Below are 21,820 nucleotides of genomic sequence, written 5' to 3'. Positions count from 1 at the left end.
GAGGACAAAATAGTTCTTGGTTCTGATTCAATCTTATTTCCCTTTCCTCATTTACTCTCTTGGTCTCTGTTACCTTCAGATTAGGCAAAGGAGAACGACTGCCAGGGCTAACTGAAGCCCAGAGAAGAGGAAAAAAAAGTACCTGACACAAGTAAGGGTGGGGAGCATCCATGGAAATGATTACATTTTAGAATTAGGCCCATTGTTTTTTTCAAGATCATACAAAACAAGACACTTCATTCCAGAAAGATGAAAAATTTCAACAATCATTCACTCCCTTGACATAGGTGTCTCCTAGCTCACTTCCCTTGATGTGTTATGGTCAGTGAGTGGAAGGGGGAGCAAGGTTGTGTGTCCATATGTAAAGTAAAAGTAGGAATAAAGAACAATGGATGTGATCACATCCCATCTAAGGGCCTCATCTTTCCCCATTCACATAATGAATTGATATACTCTAGACTCATACCAGCTTTGGCATTCTATGGTGCTGTGAACAGTTTATGTTGCTTGGTAAAATACATGAGTGGTATGTAAAAGACAACAGGAGGGCAGCAGACAGTCAGGTTCTGACTGTCACTCAGCAGAGAGGAGGTTTGGTTAAGGTCATCCTAACATAATGAACATCCAGTAACTGGCACTACACCTGGCATGTGGTATACAAGCAATGAATATGTTTAGCTTATTGAAGGAAAAAATGTACAGTCTTGTCTTTTGGATGATATAATTATGCATATACATGTGTTCATACCATCTCCTGAGGTTGAAAGTATAAACTTGGCTATTGTGATATCAATTACAATGAAAATGAGGAAATTAATTCAGAGTGGATTTGCTTTCATTCAGAAATTAATCTTTAACTTCAAAAAACAGTAGTCAAAACTTTTAAAATCAATTGCTTTCCCAAGGATACTTAGTATTAATAAAAATAAATCAGCTAGAGCATAACAAAGGATCACAAAGAGAAGACCTAATTGCTCATATCTGATTTTGCTTTCATCTTTTTGGTCAAGAAGAATAATCTTCAGTCTGTAACATGCCAGAAGGAAGATTGCTGAGAGAGAGCTGCAGCCCAGGGGGGTAAGGAAGATTGGAAAATCATGGTGCATCCAGGAATATAAACAATCTGTCCTTTTCTTTTGTCAATGAATTGGTATCAGGAATCTTGAACACCAAGAAAGGTACTAGAGGGTGACACCTGAAATTCTGAGTTTCAAAAATGAGTTTGAAAATAATCTACACAGTAGTGAGCTTGACCTCATGGATAGCCAAATTCTAGAGTTGGTTCTCAAAGAGCAGAGCCACCAATGTTGAGCATGGGCTCATCAGAAAGAAGCTACACAGATTAATCTCACTTTTTTGTCAATGTCTCTGGACAGATAGATCAGGTGAATGCTAGGGTCATCACAAAGCCCCTTAAGTTCCTGTGAACAAGAAAGAAACAAGTGCTTTGGGTGTCAGACATCCAGGTTGAATAACCACATCCCACAGGCCAATTTAGTGTAACCAAGGCCCAGGAGATTGCTAATGGTGTGTCACAGGACTCTGATTTGGGTTCCAACTGTGCAACGTTTTTATCAGTAAAATGATGAAGAAAAAAAAAGAGAGCTTGTTTTGCAGATTTGAGGAAATACTAAACTGAGAAAGAAAGTGAGACAATGCAGTGGCATAATTGTGAACTATAAAGATCCCAACAATAGAGAACAGAGTTTTCTACTTTCAAAACTGTTAAACCCTTTATTCAGATGAAATCTGATGTAAAAGTACAAAATGTAAACATAAAGTCTAAGGATCTGCTATATTTGAACCATAGTCCTGACTACTGAGTCCCATTACATCACCCTTGCCCTATTTCCTGCTGGGGTTCTGAGGCGGCTCCATGGAGCCCTCTACCCCCACTCCCCAATACTCATTAGAGACAATCTAATGAGAAGAACAGTAACTAGAGACAGATCAAATCAACAAAGGGAAAAAGGCAACAGATTTTTTAATCTGTTGAGATTAAAAAATAGAGAATTTTGTAGGTGATTTTATGTGTGAGCAGAAGGCAAACTTTAAGGGGGAACAAACCACAGCCCACTGAGGACTACATATTGCAACTAAAGTAATTTTTCAGAATAATTACACTGGATAAAGGAAATGAGGCTGAGTGGTGGCACCTGGAAAAACGACTTTGCAGCTCTACGTTAGGAGCTGAAGCTACAAGGCCCTTACTGCCAGCTGATTTAACCACCAGGTCTGCAGCCTCATGCTTTACTGTGTGGGGTGCTCAGTCCCTTCTGGGCAGCTGTGGGTACTGTGCTTCAAGGAGACGAGGAACACAGAGGGGAGTCTTCAGAGGAGGGGCAGAGGAATGGGGGAGGGTATCTCAAAGCAATCTCACCATATCAGGGCCAGCTGAACAAATGGGCTGTGGGGTAACGGGTGTAGACTGGGGATCAGGGTGGACAGAAAATAATCATCATTTTCAAATACATGAAGAGAAATCTAGTGGAGGAAGAAAAAACTTTGCTCTGACTGGCTCCTGGGGCCAGTGGGTGGAAAATAAAGGCAGAGAAATGATAACTCCACAAGAGGAAGAAGGGATTCTCAACACATGGAGCCAACTAGAGACAGGACAGGCCATCTTGAGGGAGATGAAGCTCCCATCTAGCTGTGAGGACCCCTTCACAGGCTTGCTATGGCAGGGAATCAATATCTGGATCCAAAACACAATGATTCTAAATCCCCATTTATACAGAGTCCTAAACTCCCAGGCCCCAAATAATCAGAATATTTGTATAATACTGAGTAATGAGTAATGGGAAGTGATACTTATAAAAATGACATCGAGGTCTGTGCAAATGCAAAAAGACCTTCATAAAGCTAGATGGACTACATTTAGGAGAATTCAGTGACAAGTGTCATAAGTTGGTAGGTTCACTCTGTGTAGTGTTAATCATAACTGAAAATCAATCTGAACACTCTGTTCTAAAAACAGTCTGGACAAAATCTGTTAACCTCATCAAATATGATCCTTTTCTCAACTCTGCTTATATGTGTATTCACGGTAGATGCATTTATGCAAATTAGTTCTATCTAATAAACAAATGTACCTATACACTTATTTAAAAAGAATCTAATCACATACTACTCTTACAAATGCACTTGATATCTGGATTATTATACTTTTGGAAGGATTCGAGTTTGTGACAGAATGTGTATTCCTATGTACCCAGCACCAGAATAGGATTGGCAAATTACTGTTGGACTTTACACCCCTTGACTATCATGGCTAGTCATATACTTTTTCTTTCTTTTTTGGGGGGCAGGCACCGGGATTCGAACCCAGGTCTCTGGCATGGCAGGTGAGAACTCTGCCACTGAGCCACCATGGCCTGCCCTACTTTTCCTGTATCTTAAAATTAGTCCTCATACATTGTCTCTACCCTCTCCATTAAATGATCCATTAGTTGGATTATGTTATATGTTCTTTGAGGTACAGGATTGGGGAAATGGGCTGGGAAGCTGTTCACCTACAACTATTGAGAAATTTCAACACTCAAATCTAAAATAGCAATTGGGAAGTGTGTGAGTTTTGAACAGTTATTACTCAAGATAATCTCATAAGTGCATGCCAGAACATTTAAAGAGAACATACTTTAAGTCATAGCCAGCGATTCTTTGTAGCACAACTGCAGGCTCCAGACTCCAGTTTATCCATACTATAACTGTCCAGGTATTTTTGCACCTGGTCTGGGCTTGACCAGACACTCCTTAAGACCCCATCCAGCTCTAGAACTCTGAGAGTCTGTATATAACAGTAATATGCTAGGATCTTCATGGAGATGCCCAGTAGACATTTGAATTTAGTCAGTGCAAGTAACAACTGCATTAATAAATACCTGCCTTTTTATTTTACTTTTACATTAAAGGAGGGATTATTTGCTTTATATAATATTCAGGTTGGTCTACATAAAAGGTTTCCTCTGGTTTAAAAGTCTACGATTTTTTTTTTGTTTTATAAAAGGCATCATTATGTAATTTCTTTAAAACAAACTTATCTAGAGTATATAAAGCAAAATTTGATGCTCTTATTTCACTTTATTTCATTGACACTCACTGTGACTGTGGGCATTTGATTTTTTAATTTCACCTCCAGTATATTTCTCTGTAGAGCAAAAGGGTTGGTAGAGAGATATATTCTTGTCCTTCCAGTCTGACTTCTAAAGAACATTCACACTGAATGGAGCAGAGTATAGCGCTCCATATACTACATAGTAAAAAATACAGTAGCTAAAATCCACAATCTTGAGAAACACTAGAAAGAAACATATGTTCTTTAAATTGCTAACTTTCTCCCAATTATACCAGAGCAGATAACATGTCATGGCACATAACAAAACACACTTTAATTAGTAAAAAATGTAATGAGCATGGGGCAGGGCATGGGCTCGTTTGGGGGGCTGGAGGTGAAAGGGTCAGGGATCAACTGCACATATACAAGTACATATGCATAATACACAAACAGCTCTGTTCTCACAAAGGGTCCCGGCAATATATACATAAGCTTTGAAGACTCTTCCCATCCATTTTCAATCATAGCTTTTTTGATCTTATGCAATTTCAGTAAGGAAAATAAAATTTCCTGGAGGCAGAGTACAGATTAACTTCGAGAATAAAGACAGAAATAAAGACCATGAACACGAGAGACAGACTAGCCTGAAGTTGGGGGTAAACACTATACATGTCCTCAATTCTCCCTTCCCTTTGCTTCCCAATTTCTCATCAGAGGCCAGGGCCTGCCCTCTGTGGCCACTGTAAATGCTGTAAGCTGAAGGACAGTTGCGCATCCATCCAATTATTGAAATTCAGAGAAATGCAAGTCCATGGCCAGTTCTGGCTCTAAAACCAAATAGCTCCCCAGGACTTACCAGCTGCTCTGCTAGTCCCGTCCTGCCCAGGTGATGGTTCTGCTGTTGGTGAACAGAGGATTGGCAGGTCAGGGAGCTGGGAGGAAATGTAATTTACTGCATCTGGTAGCAGAGAACAGGGAATACAATTAGGTACAGTATAGGGAGGCCCAGTGGGTTCACTGCTGAGACAGCAGCTTGTCTGCCCTACATAATGGACCGCTGAGGCAGCCGCTGAACAAAAGATCAGGGTAGACAAAGACTAGCATTTGCCCAGGGACTAGATTCAGCAGAGTAGCTGAGGCAGGAGGAAACCCAGCCAGAGGGCCCAAGTCCCAGGACCACTCTATGTATTAAAAGATTCACCAGAATTCTCTAGATTCTAGGAGTTCAATGAGTTCAGAGGGAAAAAAGAATAAGAGATGGGCTGATGGGAACCATTATCAACTTGGTGGGACTGACCAAATATGGGACATCAAAGCAGAAATGCACATAAAGCAGTACAGAAAAATAGATTTGGGGCTCATTCCTTGAACTGGAAATACAGCTTTATGTGCCTTATACATTCAGAAGACCAATTTATGTGCATAAAAAACAACCTCCAGAATTTATCGCACAATTTCAATATCAAGGCTGATGCTTCAGCTGGAAAATCCCAAGATTCCAAATAATGACATCTAGTGAATTCACCATTAGCTTACATGCAAGAAATATTGGTGATCCAAAAGAGGAGATAATCAGCTCTGCTCCAGGAAATACCCTGACAAGCCCATGTAAGGAGGTGAGACCCTGGGAGATGTGAAGATCAACAGGTATGCCCATGTGTTAGAGGACAGGAGGAAACACCTGGGATGAGAAAAGGAGACGAATCCATGGACCCCCAAGAGAGAGGTGCAGGGAGGTGGCAGAAAGCTGCGATCTATGTAATGTGATTCTTTCCTTGTGTTATGACTTGGACTCTGGGCCAAGCAGACATGGTTGAAGTTCTCTCATTTCAATGAAAAACAAAAAACAAAAAACAAAAAACTGGCCCTTTGAGATGAGCTGCCCTTCGAGAGGCAGCTGTGAAGCAGCTGTAGGGACCCTCTAAAGATAGGCTTGAATGTGAACCTGGGGCTCTGAGTGTAGCCACGTGTCTGAAGTTGAAGATTCCTTCCATTATTCCTCAGCTTAGGTTTCTGCCTTTTCTTTACTCTAACCAGGTAGTGCTATGGAAAGGGTCTGTTCCCCAAACCAGTACAAAGCAGAAGCTGCAGCTTGAAGGAAGTCTGCCCCAGGATTGTTAACAGTAGCCCATGGAGTAGCAATCTGGGACTAGATGGACAGGTTAGGGGACAAGAATCAACCAGAACAGATTTACAGGATATCTGAGTTTCACTGAAGAGTTCCAGAAATCTGTGGGAATGGGATCTTGATAAATCTGACATTCTGCCATCAAATGAGATGGAGGCTCAAGCCATTAAGACAACATGAGACCCCACAAGATTGGTCATATGTGTGTCTAGTGCATACTATGAGAAATATATTGTTTCTAAGGCAGCTCTGCCTACTAAAATTTTTAGCAGCTAGAAACAAAAGCTACTCATAGACAGGGAATTCCACATCTGAGAGAGAATGTTATTTCTTCCACTATGCCTCAGCCTCTTCCAGGAGGTGGCTACCAGCCACAAGGGCTGGATCATAGAGACACCTTTTCCCAGTGTGAGCATTGCAGCTCTTGGAGGACTGGGGCTACATCATTCTTAGCTTCTGCTAAGGGATAAGGGAGTAGCAAGAGGGCATGAGAAGGAGGATATATGCAGCCCTCCCCACAATACAGCCTTGAGTAACAAACTCCAGGGTTACACGCCAGGGGCTGTCTGATGCACCAGCACAAGGAATGACAGATGAGGCCACCAGAGTGTCGGTGGGAAAAATCTTTTGGGGTGGCCTCAATGAGCAAACTGCCTTCTTCTTGCCAAGGTCTATAATTATTCTTCCCACTGTCAGGGAAGGAAGACAGCAATCGATTACAGGGTAGAAATTCAAGATGAGTGATTCTTCTTAAGTTCCAGCACTGCTGAAATATTTACAGTAGGTATGAAGAGCACAAATGGCAAAAGCTATAGAAACAAAACTGATGATAACTTTCATTATGTTCCCTTAGTTTCTTTGGACAACTGAAGACACATTGAAATTTTTCAACAATTGATATGAAGGTTTTGATGGGGAAGTCACCATGCCACCACAGATCAGTATGGGATGGAATTTAAGAAGGTCAGAATCATGCACCAAGGACTGAGATAGGCCCAGGACAGGCCCTTTCCTTTGCCAATTCTGGCTGAGGGTTTGAACAGCTTTTTGGTGTTTAAGTGAATGGATGAAAATAGTAGGAAGGAATGCAGGAGGAGAATGGAGGGAAAGTTCAGGGTGAAAATGAAAGAGATGGTGACGAGAGTTTATAACACAGCCTCACTTTTACTTGTTTACAAGACCATATAGGTCTCCATGCCCCGTGCAGCTTTCTCAGGGACATAACAGGCAGGCCCTTCACCTTCACTAATTATCAGAGAGAAGTCTAGGGAATGTCCTGGTTTAAAAAGAGAAGGGGGAAAATAAATTGCACAAAAGGGCAATGTGCCCTCTTCAGGATTATGGGTATCTGTGTGCTACTGTCCCTTGCCCCTTGTCCAGGTAGACATAACAAGGCCATCTCCTTAGTGAATGCCATCCAAAGTATAGAACAAATGTCCTGCTTGGCCACACACTAGAGCTGGCTCAGCTTTGTCTTCCTAGAATTGTAACAGGTACTCCATTCTTTCCGGAGCCCCTACAGGCTTGCCCCCAACTCATCCCTGCCTATAGGCACTGGAAGTAAGAGATTTAATTTAGTACCTCCCCAAAGATCATCCAGGGAGGCAAAATCCAGATATCCTGACTTTCACTTACTGAGATTAAAAAAAAAAACTTACAACAGCTCAAAAAATATATATGTATACATATATATATATATTGTCAAAGTCATTACCAACTATCCTTAGGGCAAATATGTTTGGCTAATGCAGAAAAATGCACTTTTAAAACTTTTCCCCATAGTTTTCCAAATGACACTGGGAAAATATTCTGATGCCAACTTTCATTCTGACTCCTAATTAATTATCTTCCTATTTCAGAAGTTGTCCTTATAAGGATCAGGTGAGCACAGGGTATTTGATCCTTCCCACAGGCTCCTGCATTCTAGAACAGTCTGAGAGCTAGAGTGAAAGTGGGACTCAAGCAGCCTTCATGGGTTTGTAGCAGGGGTCAGGGAGCAAAGTGAAGGATGAGAACAAAACAAGCCCATGGTTCATTCCAGTAAGGAGAAGAGGGGACAGTGTCAAGGAAGAGGAGGAGAAAGGCCCACTCCTGCCATGATGGGTGCAGGGAGCCAGGGCCCCCTTCTACCCTTCATGGGCTCCTGGCCAATCTTCCCACACAGTTTGGGGAAGGGGTCAGGGCACCCTGCCCAGTCCCACTTCTCTGGAAGCCTGGAGAAACTGTAGTTTTCTGATTAAAGAAAAATAAAAAAGGTGTCCTATAAACTTAATGACAACTTTCTGATGTCTGTTCTGACCCCAGAACATAACTACCTACTGGGGCTAATGGGCTCATTCCTATAACGGACCTACCTGGTCCTGACACTAGCACTCTTTTTTGCTGAGCACCTTTCAAGAGAAGCTGAAGGAATGAGCTTTTGGGAATTGAGGAGGAAAAAGTGGTGGGGGTGAGAGGGGGCAGGGAATAGCCAGACCAATTTTAGACTAAAATCATCGAGTCAAGAAACAGTCCCCAAAGAAGAGAGGCAATGAAGACTTGGAATGCGAACCCTCTCTGTGCCCTGCAAACAAGGCTGTTCTTCCTTCTGTTGCCCTTATAAACCAACACTTCACATCTTCTGATGAGCCTGGACTGATGAAATGCACTGGCAGCACTAGAGTTCCTCTCCCACTAAGGTGACCGGGAGAAAAACATTCATCTACAGCAGGGCTGAGAGCACTCACCTCCATCCGTGTTGGAGAAGCTCTGTGGAAACAAAAGCAGAGCAGGGAGTTAGTACTCTTCTGGGGACATAATCCTTCTTACATTTAACCCCATTCTTCTCCCCCCAGGCTCAGACACAGAATTTGACTGCAGTGGGAAGTTTGTTTAGGATCCCAAAATTTAAGGGAAGGGTTCTCCATTCCCATCTTACACTAAATTTCTCAAGATTTATTTAGATTATACAGCAAATATCCTTGGTTGTTTTGGAGAAGTGACATCAGAAAAACTATATCTTAGAATGAATTTATTTGTTCAGGTTCACTGATAGGTACCTGAGGAAATGTTACATCCATGGAGGGAAAAGTCCTGAGATGTTCAGCATATAATGGGCTTTATGGATTTTCTACACTTTGTTATATGGCATCATCTGTTTTTATATACAGTAAAATTTCATGTAGTCACACTATTTGTATTTGGAATTCATATCTCTTTGATATGATTTTGCCTCTGGCCTGTTTATAAAGGAAAGACCCAAAAAGCAAAGCCTAAGTATAATTAAAGCCATGGGGAGTGTTTGATCTGCTCGCTCAGAATTAGTTTTAGAATTCTAGAGTCCTATAGAAGAAGCTTCTTCAGGCATTAGGCATACAAGGCATTGGGACAGGAGGTAGACAGGGCTAATTTAATGGCTCCTTCATACTTCCAGGCAGGCCACGCATCTCAGCCTCACCTAGTGCCCCACATTCGCCTCTCATTTCACAGAGTTTGTGGCTCAGACTTCTCATCAATACTGAGTGGCCTTTTCTCCAATTGGAACCAGCTTGCAGGGTTCCATTACCCCTGGATATAATTTAGAGAAATCACATTTGTTTTCTTCACCTTTTGAAAGTCCTTGAAGGATTTTTCTGTCTCTTTTAGCTTCTCTAAGATGATTTGCTCTTTGGCAGATATCTGGGACTCTTCACTTTCCAGTGCTTGTATTTCCTGTTCCAGCCTGGAAGACACACAAACAGAGAACAGGTTACTTTATTGTCCACCATCCCTGGGCAAGAGAGCAGCTCCTTCCTGTTGGGTGACTTTTACCTGCCTGGCATTTACATTATACTGAGGTACCAGGCCAAGGCTTTCCATTACAGAGCATCCTGTGTTTTTAGCTCTGCCACTGAGTGACATCAACTAAAAGAAAACAATTAAAAGCTTCCTTTGATAGTTCATAGCCAGACGTTATCATATGCCTTAGAGTCTCCTCTACAAACTTATTAATGTGCACATTTCTTATTTGGGGATAGATTATTTTTATACAGTATAGGATATAATGGCTGGAGAAAAATAGCTTCAGATTCTCCTAGCTATCTCAGAATACCTACACTTTTATCAGATGAAGGGTCAGTTTTCCTCAAAGGAAATATGTTGCTGAGAAATGGCTGGTGGCCAGTACTGGTAGAAACCTGCTGTCATCTACCTCTACCACCAAAAAGGGGAAGATGAAGGGGATTGATGCGGCTGCCTCTACTCTTCTACAACTCTCCCAGTTTTCACAAGCACCCTATATATTTCCCTAATGGGAAACTTCAGTGCTATGAGGAGACCCTGGGAATTTCCAGGACAGCAGCTATGCTATGATTTGTTAATCAAAGCTAAGAAGTTGGTGATTTTCAGTGAAATGATAGCAACAGCTATTAGCTTTTGCTGAGCATTAATTCTATGCCATAAACTGAGCCAAGAATTAACATGGATTATCTTAACTTTACCAATAACCATAGAAGGTAGGGAATTCCCGTTTTACAGATGAGATCATTAATCTTAGTCAGGTTAGGAAACCAGCTGAATGTTGCTGAGCACTGAAGTAAAGCTTCACACCAGGAGGTCTGATTCTAGACCCTCTTCTAGCCATCATGCTAGGAGCGCAAACTCCATGGGTTCTACAATATTTCACACATTCCATGCCTTGTGAAACACTGTATACCAGGGTGATGTTATAGAGGATTGTAATCCTGTCCAAAGAACTCCAGATTGCTGTGCCTCTACAATTATATAGTCTGAATTTATTTGCTTATTTATGTATTCATTCACTGATTTTTCCTTTTGGTCTCTTTCCCCTTTGCCATGCTGGAAACTTTACTGTTGAGTCTGGGTCTGTGATACTTGTCCTCTCTCTCATTGCCTCCACATGTTCCCCTTCTTCTGATATGCTGCTGGGCACTAGATAAGAAAGTCTGTTAAAATGAGACCTACAATGTAGAGTTCACAGTGAGCGCTTCTAAGGCGTAAGGACCACTAAGTTCTATGCACAAATTTGGGCATGCACAATGGACCCTCAGAAGCCTTTTCTAGTTCTTTCCTGGGTGTTAGGACCTCTAGATGGATGAGACTTTCCAGCAATTACTTTGAGTCATGAAAACAAGCCCAACTTCCAAATATATGTCCTCCAAATAAATAGAGCTTTAGATGCATATATTATAAAAAGAAAAATATAAACACATAATGTCAGTAAGGTAAACAGTCTCACTGAAGATGTTCTTAATGTGGAGATGAGAACCTATCATGGAAAAAATCGACAAAGATGGTCTCCAAAGCCTCATCTCTATCTATACCCACCTACCAGCACCCTGACCATATATTTTACTTGCTCTCTTATTGCTAGAGTTGCCTTGGCCTAGGTCTTACTTACGGCTACCACACCACACTGCATCAAATTTTCCTGTCTTTACTGGATCATTCCCATTGGCATAAAAATGTGATACTATTTCTTCTGTGCAAAAACTTCCACTCCTGTCAAGGTCACTAAAGACTTCCACGTTGCTAAATCCAAAGATCAATCCTCAAGCCTCATCTAGCTTATTAGAAGCACTGACATAGTAAGTTGTTTCCTTCTCTTGGTAATACTTTCTTCACTTGGTTTCTAGGCTACCCCATGCTGGGGACTGAACCATGTACTCCACAAAAGATATGTTCAAGTTTTAATCTGTGTTCTTGTCAATGTGAACCCATTTGTAAAAAGAGCCTTTGAAAATAATCTCATTAGCTAAGAAGTAGACTCATTTGTGAATAGGATCTTTAGATATCCCATTTAGATGAGGTTAAAGTTGAATCAGGATGGGCCTTAATCCATATAACTGACAAAAGAAATTCAGTCAGTAGAAACCAAAAGTTAGAAGTCAGCAGAAATCAGCAGAAAACAGAAGCTGCAGAGTCTGTCAGAAGGCTACAGACTCTGGGGGGAAAGCATGGCCTGATGAGACCTTGATTTTGGACTTCTAACCTCAAAAACTGTGAGATAATAAATCCCTGTTGTTAAGCCAACCCAGTGTGTGGTATTTGTCATAGCAACCCTGGCAAACTAAGACATCTCATGCTCTTGGTTCTCTTGGTTTTATTCATAATTCATTGGTACTGCCTTCTTAGTCTACTTTGCTGGATTTCGTTATCTTCCCTGGCTTTTAAAGTCCCAAGGCTTAGCTTTGGACTTTTTCTCTATCCTTACTCACTCTTGGTGATCTCATTCAGTCTCATGGCTCTGAATACCAACCATATGCTGATGACTCCTAATTTATATCTCTAGTCTCTCCTCTATCCTAAAGTTCACACTTGCATATCTGGCTACACAACATCCCCACTTGGATGTTTAATAGACATTCTAAACTTTACGTATCTAAATCTAAATTCCTCTGGACCTGCCCTACCCAGGTATCCATCTCAGTAAATGACAACTTCATTCTTCCAGTCGCCCTGGTAAAAACATCTTGGAGTCTCTTTGATGCCTCTTTCATAAACACATCTAATTAACAACAAATATGATTGACTCCATCTTTCATATATATCCAGAATCCAAACACTTCTCACCACCTTCACTGTTACCACCCTGATCCAAGTCACCATCTTGTCTTTGGATAAAATAACAGCCTCCCAACTAACCAGTCTTCCATCTTCAACTTCACCCTCTAATAATCCATTCACAACATGGCATCAGGGGTCTTAACAAATTGTTAAGTAGGATCAAGTCACTCCTCCCACCGCTTCACATTTAATTCAGAGTAAAAGCAGAAGTCTTTACAATGACTTATAAGGTCCTACAGGGTCTAGCCTCCCAGCTATCTGACTTCTACCAACATTCATGTTTCACTTTATGCTTTAGTGTCACAGAATTACTGTTTCTCCGTATGTGACTCATGTTCTCTTCCTCTGGAAAACTCATCTCAAAACCCTATCCATTCTCAAAGTCTCAATTTAGGCGTCCCCTTCTCCATGAGCAAGAAATAATACCTCCATCCACTGAACAATTCTTAGTTAAGTTATTTTGGTTTAGCAGAGTCTACTCTATTTTGGTTTTATCAAGTCTACTTGTGTTAGATCAGCAGTTCTCAACCCAGGGGATTTTTGGCAATGTCTGGTGACATTTCTGATTGCCATACGTGGGGTAGAGACTGTTACACTCTTCTACTGGGTAGAGACCAAAATGCTGCTAAACATCCTACAATACACAGAACAGTCCTCCACAATAAAAACTCATGTGGTCCCAAATGTCAACAGTGCTGTGGTTTAGTAACTTTAAACTCTGTGTTAGAGTATACATACATTATTAATTTTCCCTACTAGATTACAAATTCATTGCAGTGCGGGCACAAGTGCTCAATACATGCACATTGAATGAATGAAGAAAAAAAAAACTGAAACAAGTTGCACAAAGCTGTAGCTCAGCCAAGATAAGACCTTCAGGATTTCTGAGACTAGGGTGGGTTCTTCAGCAAACTTTGACTTGAGAGGATGTGAGGAGGCTGGGATGCAAATAGAATCTTGAGAAGGAGAAAAGGCCAAGCAACACAGAGATATAAAATTCCTTTGAGGTTCCAAATATTTAGTAAAATATTCTTCACACATCTGTGTAAATTATTTGTGGGGGATTCATGGAAAGGGAAATGGGTGTGGAATAGAGGCAACATTCATGGGATGATAAAATGATCCATAAATGGAACTAATTCCATGGGTACAGGAGCTGGGGCCTAGAGGATTCCTGGATAGATTGGGAGAATGATACCTCTGGCCAGGTGAGCAGTTATCATTTGAAACTCAAGGAATAGAAAACTTCAGGAGATATTTAGGGAAGTGTAGTAGATTTTTTTCACTTTCAAAAATATTTCCTCTTTTCCCTCTTTGCCCCAATGGGGAAGAGTACACTTCCCTGCTTCAATGATGTTGGTCTGGCCATGTGATTTTCTTTGGTCATGGTGGATGGGACATACTTCTCTGTCCCTTGACTTTGGGCTCAGCCAAGTGATTTGCTGTAGTCACTGGGATATCCACTGATACAACACAAACAAAGGTTTAGAATATATACCCAGTTGGGTTTGCCCTCTTGCACCTCTGAGGAGAGCGTCTGGGCAATGGCTGCCCTTTCAGTCTGGGCCCCAGAATCAACACACATGGAGTAGACCTAAACCCGACTCATAGTTGAAAGCCACGGCCAATTGGACTAGCACCTTCAATTAGAGCTACTCAGATGAGCAGTCTAGATTGGCAAATTCCCAGCCTACTCACAGAAGTGTGAGCAAAGGGTACTATGTTAAACAGTATTATTGTAATAATGGCTAAATTACACAAGATATTTATATTTATATGTATCTATTCCAATAATACATAAGTTAAGGATTAGAAAGAACATAATCTATCCACGAACTCTTCCCTCCAATCCTCAGAGAAGTTTGGAGAGTTATCAGGCAACACTTCATAAGAATTGAGAATGAGAAAATAGGAAAATATCCATGGTAGTTGTCTCTGGGTGATGAGTTTATGGATGATTTTAATTCTGGTCTTTATAATTTTCAACATTTTCCCAACTAAAAAAAATAATGTATTATTTTTGTAACCAGAATAAAAATAAGAAATTGCTTTATAAAAATACTTCTCAAGGCCTACTGCTGAGAAGGCAACAACTCACTGGCTGTGCCATAAGAAAAGTACCAGGACCCCATGTTTTCTCATTTGCTAAGTGAAGGGGTTAAATGGGTAAACTCTAATGTCCACTCAAATCTAATTCAATGAACATTTACTAAGCTTGCATGGCTCAATGATGAGCTGGGCAGTATAGGAGATTCTAAAAGAAAATCATGTTGCAAATGTCTGACACTAAGTTACTCACTTTTCTTGGCAAAGTGGTCTCAAGTGTTTAAGAATTTTCTGTGACCTGATGCCACTGGCTGACCCCACTGTGTCTCCACAGCCTGCCCCTGACTATATGGGTTTCAGTGTGCTCAGCTATATAGCTCAAGTGCTAAAGATTTGGGTCATGATACTGAGTAACTGAGAAGGAATGGAGAGAGAAAAAAACCACAACGAAACTAAGCCTTTGAGATAACAACTGGGTTTCGTCCCAAAGGGAATGAATGAGGGGAATTAAGCAAATCATATACAAATAACAGATTTTTCTACAAATTCACATATAGGCTTGGGCCAGGTTCTGAGTGTGCCCAGTTGCCAGGTTCTTTGGAAAACTTTAGTACTGGGGCTGAGGAACTTCCCAAGAAACAGGGTGTCATGCCAGGCTAGAAACACCACTGTTTTGTAGACTCAAGGCTGAAATCTAATGCAATCTTCCCTGAAGGAGCCAAGTAGATATTATGGGGCTAAAAATAAAGAATAGGCAGGAAGTGTAATTTATACTCAAGGTTAACCGAGGTTCTTCAGGCTGTGACAGGTGCAAGTAACAGCCTCTGACCGACTTGCTCAGCTTCTTCTGAGCAAAAAGCAAACTGTAAGAAGCTGTAAGGAAAGGTGACACACTGCAGCTGTGTAAGTTTAATTGACTGGAGATGAGGTTGCAGTCATGGCCAAATGGCTGTATAAAACCTACCTAACCCCAACAGACCATCATCACAGAAAAATAAAGATTTATGGCTCTATGACATGCATAGATCATTTATTTATTTCAAAATTCATTTACACCTTCATCCACCCACTTATTCAACTTCATGTAGATATCCCCTCTGTACCAGGCATTGTATTGAGTACCTGGGACACAAAGAAATCAGATGCAGTGTCTGCCTGTAAGAGTTCTTGCTCAAGTAATGAGAACAGTCATGTGAACACATACATTACAACATAACGCAGAAAGAGCGATAATGTAGAAGGGTGCATTGTAGAATTGTCAGTTCTGGCTGGGAGTGTGCATCTAGGAGTACAAGTTGCCTGCCCAGTTTCTCCCCTCCCCTTCTTCCATACTACTATGTTGGGGGCTGCAATGTGCCCAGATGAACAACTACACAGCTCAGGTTCCTTTGCAGATAACAGTAGCCAGGGACAGTTCTGGCCAATGAGATGTAAGTCAAAATTGTTAGATGTGGCTTCTGGGAAAGCTCTTAAAAGGAGGGGGGAAGGAGGTTTGACTCAGGTGGCATATGCCCTTTGCCCTTTCTCTTCTTCCTGCCTGGTACAGGACATGGTGCTACAGGGATGTCTTAGTTTCCTATTGCTCCTGTAACAAATTACCATTAACCTAGTGGCTTAAAACAAGGCAAATTTATTATCTTACAGTTCTACAACTCAGAAGTCTGATATGGGTCTCACTGAGTTAAGGTGTTGGCAGGTTTCTGTTCTGTTCTGGAAGTTCTGCTTCCTTGCCTTTTCCAGCTCCTAGAGCTCATGTTTTTGGACTCATGGCCCCTTACTCCATCTTCAAAGCTTTGAGCAGGCTGCATCTCTCTGAGCTCTCTTCTGCAATCACATCTCTCCATGACTCTCTTCTTCTGCTTCCTCCTTTCTTTTCTCTTGTTGTATGCCTGTATGGCAGGGTCACATTTCATTCTTTTTCCATGTGAGTACTCCGTTATTGCAGCACCACTTGTTGAATTTTTTATTCGTTTGTTTGTTTTTGATGGCTTCTTTTGTTTGTTTTTGCTTGGGGGAAGTGCATGGGTTGGGAATTGAATCTGGGTCTCCTGCATGGTAGATGAGAAGTCTACAACTGAACTACTCTCACACTGCACCCTCCTTCCTTCCATTTTTAAGAACCCTTGTGATTATGTTGGGCCTACCTAGATAATCCAGGATAAACTTCTTATTTTAAGATCAACTGATTAGCAACCTTAATTCCATCTGCAATTTAACTGTCTTTTGCCATGTAACTTAAGATATTCACAGGTTCCCGGGATTAGAACATGGATATTTCTGGGGGTTCTTTATTCTGCCCATCACAAGGGACATTTAGCTAGAGGTGAAACAGTCATCCTGTATCCATAAGAGTATGCTTAGGATGCTGAGTGTGCAGAAAGAGAGAAAATGCCTGAGTCCTAGATGGCATCATACAGTCACTGTACTAGCCCTGGATGGTCCTGCTCTATATTACTTGTTATGAGTTTAAGCACCATTGTGGGGTTTCTGCTAATCAGAGTTTACTGCAATTCCCAACTGATATGAGGTGGTGAAAAAAGCTTGACTGAGTAGGTGCCATGTTAGCTGGGACTTACAGGATGCATTCACCAGGTGGAAAAGAGAAGAAAACATGCCGACAGAAGAGATAGCATGGGCCAAGGCTCAGAATATCATATTCCTCTACTTTTACCCATTGGCACGTGGCCCTGCATGGCCTTTTCAGTCACAGCACGTTCTGCCCTCTAGCTGACACGACCCAGCAAGATGACTCGAGAGGTCCTGAATATTCCCGTTCTCCAACCCATCAGCTCACATGTGCTTTCTTTCGGCTCTACCCTGCTGCCCTGCTGAGAACCTGCCTCCTTCCCCTCTGTAGTAGAAGAAAACAAAAGCTGGAACAAAGATAGGTACAGACAGGAGAGACTGGTAGGAGAGACGGTGCCACTGACTCTCTAGCTCCCGCTTCCCATGAGGGGCTGCTACACCTCTGCTCTTCTTACTTTCAGCAACCAATAACTTTTCCTTTGCCTGGGAATCTGTTGGTTGAATCAAAGAAAGTACAAACCTAACACAAACTTGGTTTTCAATAGCCTTACTGTTTGGAAAGCACATTGCCTATAAATTTAGGTGTGCTTGATTTTTCTTTCTTCATTAGGATGATAATAATTACACATAATACCAATAATTCTCATCTTGTTTTTGCTGTCCATGTTATATATATATATATATATATATATATATATATATATATAAAACAGTAACAGTAAATATTAAGTTTACTGAGTTCTTACCATGTTTTAGGTACTGTTTTAAATATTTTATATGTATTATGGCAATTAATTTTCATAATACCCCATGAGGAAGGCATATTTTTAACTTTTTACAGATGAAGGAATTGAGGCACAGTAAGGTTACTGACTTGCTCATGGTCACAGAGCTGATGTGGGGCCAAGATCTGGACTCTGGCAATGTGGCTGGAGAATCAGTACTCTCCGCACTATCCTCAAACCTCTTTAAGACCACTTTCTCTTTCTTTCCTCACTTCTTTGAGAACTCACAATGCAATTTTAATGCTTCTTCATGCTTGCAGAGCCACAGAAGGGCAGACTGGAAGGGGAAGCTATTTAACCTAATTGCTTTTCAGCAATGAGATCCTGAATTGTACTCCACCCAGGGGCTGGCCTTCCTCTGCTTGAAATTCTCCACACATGGGGAGCTTACCACTTACTAAGGCACCTCCATTCCCTCCTTGGACAACATACTTATCAGAACACTCACACACAGATTTAGGCAAAATTTGTTCCCCCGTAACTTTCACTAATTGCCCAAGTTTTATGCTTTGGAAGTGCAGAGATCAGGTCTAATAAACAGCATGAGTTGCAGAAGCTCACTCTGAGAAATGGGAAGACCCAGCGTAAATGGAATTTAAAATAAAAATATTTTATTTTAAATAAAATAAAAAATCAAGTGAAAAATCAAGGTTCAGCACTGGTGATACGAAGTAGACTCCAGTAGCAGGGTGGCATGCTAGGAGAGTAGAAAAGGAAAGGGGTGAAAGACTAATGGGAAGGATGACTTCTGGGTTCCTTCATGAAATAAACTCAGTACCTACTGATAGCTGAGGTCAAAAGGGCAGTTCCCCAAATCTTCTGGATGCTAAGTCTACTTCTGAACAAGCTTATTAGCAAGACCAGCATATTCTCAACAAAGGACTGAGTCTTAACAACCTTCATAACTATTGAGAGAAACAGGGTAGGGTTACACACTCAACCCGTGAGTAGGCCCAACACTGCTGCACAGATGACATGAGTGTGAGTTCCAGTAAACACTTCCAGAATAAAAGGAGATGCTGACAGACTGGCCAAAGGTGCTGAGTCCAAGCCTATCTTCTCCTCTTGGACTATGATTTCATAGCTGAGCAGTCAAGTGGGGTGCTTGTGTGGCCCCTCAGTCAACCTGCCAAAACAAACATGAGTTGCTTGTTGTCTGGTAGGGATAACATTAGCTGCTCAGAGGAAAGGAAGGCTGCACATGTCTTTATGTGCCCAGCACAAGTAAAACTGAAATGGAGACTGAGTTCATCAATTTCCATCCTCCCCTTCTTTCAGAGCAAACAACTCCTAAAGTTTCACAGGGTACAGGGCTACACAGAAAAAGACCACCTTTCTCAGCATCCTTTGCAGCAAAGTGTAGCATGTGTTTATTATGTTCTGGCCAATGGGATGTAAGTGAAAGTATTGTGGGGCAGCTTCTAGAACTCCTTTTTTGACTTTTTTTCTTCAGTTCTTCCTTCATCCTTCTGTCTGAAATGCTCTAATGGTCATTTTGGATGCCAAAGACAAGGTCCAAACCTTAAGGATAGTAGAGGGGTAAGCTGGAAGAAGCTCAGGTCCCTGAGGAATTCACAGAGCACAGACACTAGACGGCTCTTGGCTGCCAGTCTGTGGATTTTTACTGAAGGGAGAAATAAACTTTCATCTCTTTTAAGCCACTGTTATTTTGGGTCTCTGTGATTTGCATCCACACCTCATCCTAATAAATATAAGACACCTACCAAATATTACTGAATTTTGAGTGAATGCTCTTCAGAAGTATGCTGACGATTTGGCGCCACAACTAATCTCAGCCCCGCACCTCATTGATGACTCAGCAGAAGAAGGAAACAAATGAGCAATCACAAGATTTGAAATTCATTACCCTGGTAAATGGGAGTCAGCCAGAGCTGTGCCTCCCCTCCCCAGTCCCATCCGTCAAATTCCTTTTCCCATCATCTCAGCAGGGAGGTTTCCTCTCACTGCACTGCACGATTCCGATCATCCACATCTCAGCATCTCTTTGGTGTGCCGAGATTGTGAAGTTTGTGTCAGTCTGACTTCCAGAGGCAGGACCTCTGCCAGTTAAATTACTCGGAAGAGACACAATTTGGCTAGCTGTACACATTAAAAACACTGCCAGTCTTGCAGCTCAGAGAGCTATTCATGGAGCTCATGCATGATACTAAAGTTTCAGTTATGGGGGTAGCAGCAGAAGCCAGATTATATGTGGTTCAGAAATGAGTGACGGAGGTTAAGGGAGGTGGCACCTGTTAGTTTCATCTGCCCAGATTCCTTCCCTTTTCCTTTTGGGAAGAACGTCCAGCTCTTCCATTGGGAAACAATCTCCCTAGAGTTGTTTGTGGACTTGGTGGAACTACTAATCAGAGAGCCCAACATTCCTGACTAAGGAGTGGGACTATAACCAACTGAGGCCAACTGGACTCTTGTCAACAATCTGAATCTCCATGGAGCCACTCAAGAATGGAACATCTTTGGAGGTGAACCCTTTTCCAACAAACAACCCAAAGAGATTGCTGGATCCTGATCTGCCTAAGACCTGATTATTCAATCCCTCCTTCCATCCTATGAATTTTTAGCTTCTTTCAATCTTTTTCTCTGTCTCATTCTCTCATTTTTGTTCTCTCTTTCCATAACTATAGTCAATTTCTGTTATGTGCACTCAAAGAAATCTTAACTGACGCTGCAAATGTAGCCTAGCCCTTGCTACTCAATGTATGGTCAGGGACCAGCAGTATCACATTACTTGGGAGTTAGAAATGCTGAGTCTCAGGCCCTGCCCCAGAACTACTATTTTGTATTTCAACCAGGTGATCCAGGTACCCATTAAAGTTTGAGATGCACTGATCTAGCCTTGCAAATCCCAAATACTGTTTCATCAAAGACAGAAATACAGAAGATTATGTGTTTTGTATACTAAATGCATTTGTATTTAACAAATGCTTTGCTTTAACAATGTTCTTCCTCTTGTGAACTGATGACAAGTGAAAATTGTAGCTGGCGCTGCTTTTATTGTTTTCTTTCTTTCTTTCTTTGGTATCCTTATTTGCCAAAATGAATTAGGCAACCCTATGTTGGTGTTTCTTTTAAATTTTTATTTTATTTATTGGCTTATTTACCATTATTAACCATGGGTTTAGAGTTTGCCAAAAGTATAGCAGTCAAACCAATAAGTCACAAGAAAAATATCCTAAGGACTGAAGGAGGCACTGTTTAAGGGAGGGTTATATTGGAGTATAATTGTAGAGAGTAAAGAAAGCGAACTCAGGGCAGAGGGAGGGAAGGAGAAAGCATAAACCAGGGAGAGAAATGCAGAGCTCAATTGGGAAATGGGTGATAAGAAAAAATACAGATTACTGAGGATGGACTTACAGAAGGGACAAGTCCCATGAAAAGATTTTTTTTGCCAGACTGCCTTTGCTGAAACCTCAGGGTAGGGTGGTAGGGCTAACAATTTTTTTATCACCTACATCCACTCTCATTAGAGGGCCTCTGGAGCAGGTATGAAGCACTGAAATCAAGAGAATACGTGAAAAGGCTGATAAAACAGCTGTTTCCTTGAGGATGACACAAAATAGAAATTTTGAGACTGACGGGGGAGAGATAATTGGGATATGCTGAGACAACCAGACAGTGAGGATAAGACGCTTTCCTAATGGAATCCAGTTCAGGAAATAGGTTGGCAGTGACAGAGGAAATAGGTGGTTAGAGACCTAAGGAGTGAGAAGGTTTAGA

General features: G+C 41.4%; 1 protein-coding gene across 3 annotated transcripts in view; it reads right to left on the bottom strand.

Moving 5' to 3' along the window:
* PALM2AKAP2 (PALM2 and AKAP2 fusion) overlaps positions 1-21,820 on the bottom strand; it is a 544,302-nt gene that overhangs the window by 205,124 nt on the left and 317,358 nt on the right. For 2 of the 3 annotated variants that reach the window (XM_077141578.1, XM_077141583.1), the window contains exons 5-7: positions 9,768-9,882; positions 8,909-8,930; positions 4,911-5,012 (exon numbers count right to left, since the gene is read on the bottom strand). In XM_077141578.1, the coding sequence (XP_076997693.1) occupies positions 4,911-5,012; positions 8,909-8,930; positions 9,768-9,882 (239 nt within the window). The remainder of the gene's footprint in view (positions 1-4,910; positions 5,013-8,908; positions 8,931-9,767; positions 9,883-21,820) is intronic. The other variant, XM_077141591.1, reaches the window with a different exon arrangement.

Source organism: Tamandua tetradactyla, chromosome 2 (assembly GCF_023851605.1).
Source record: "Tamandua tetradactyla isolate mTamTet1 chromosome 2, mTamTet1.pri, whole genome shotgun sequence".
NCBI lineage: Eukaryota > Metazoa > Chordata > Mammalia > Pilosa > Myrmecophagidae > Tamandua > Tamandua tetradactyla.
Note: the sequence above shows the minus strand (reverse complement) of the source record. Positions and strands in the feature narration are given on the sequence as shown.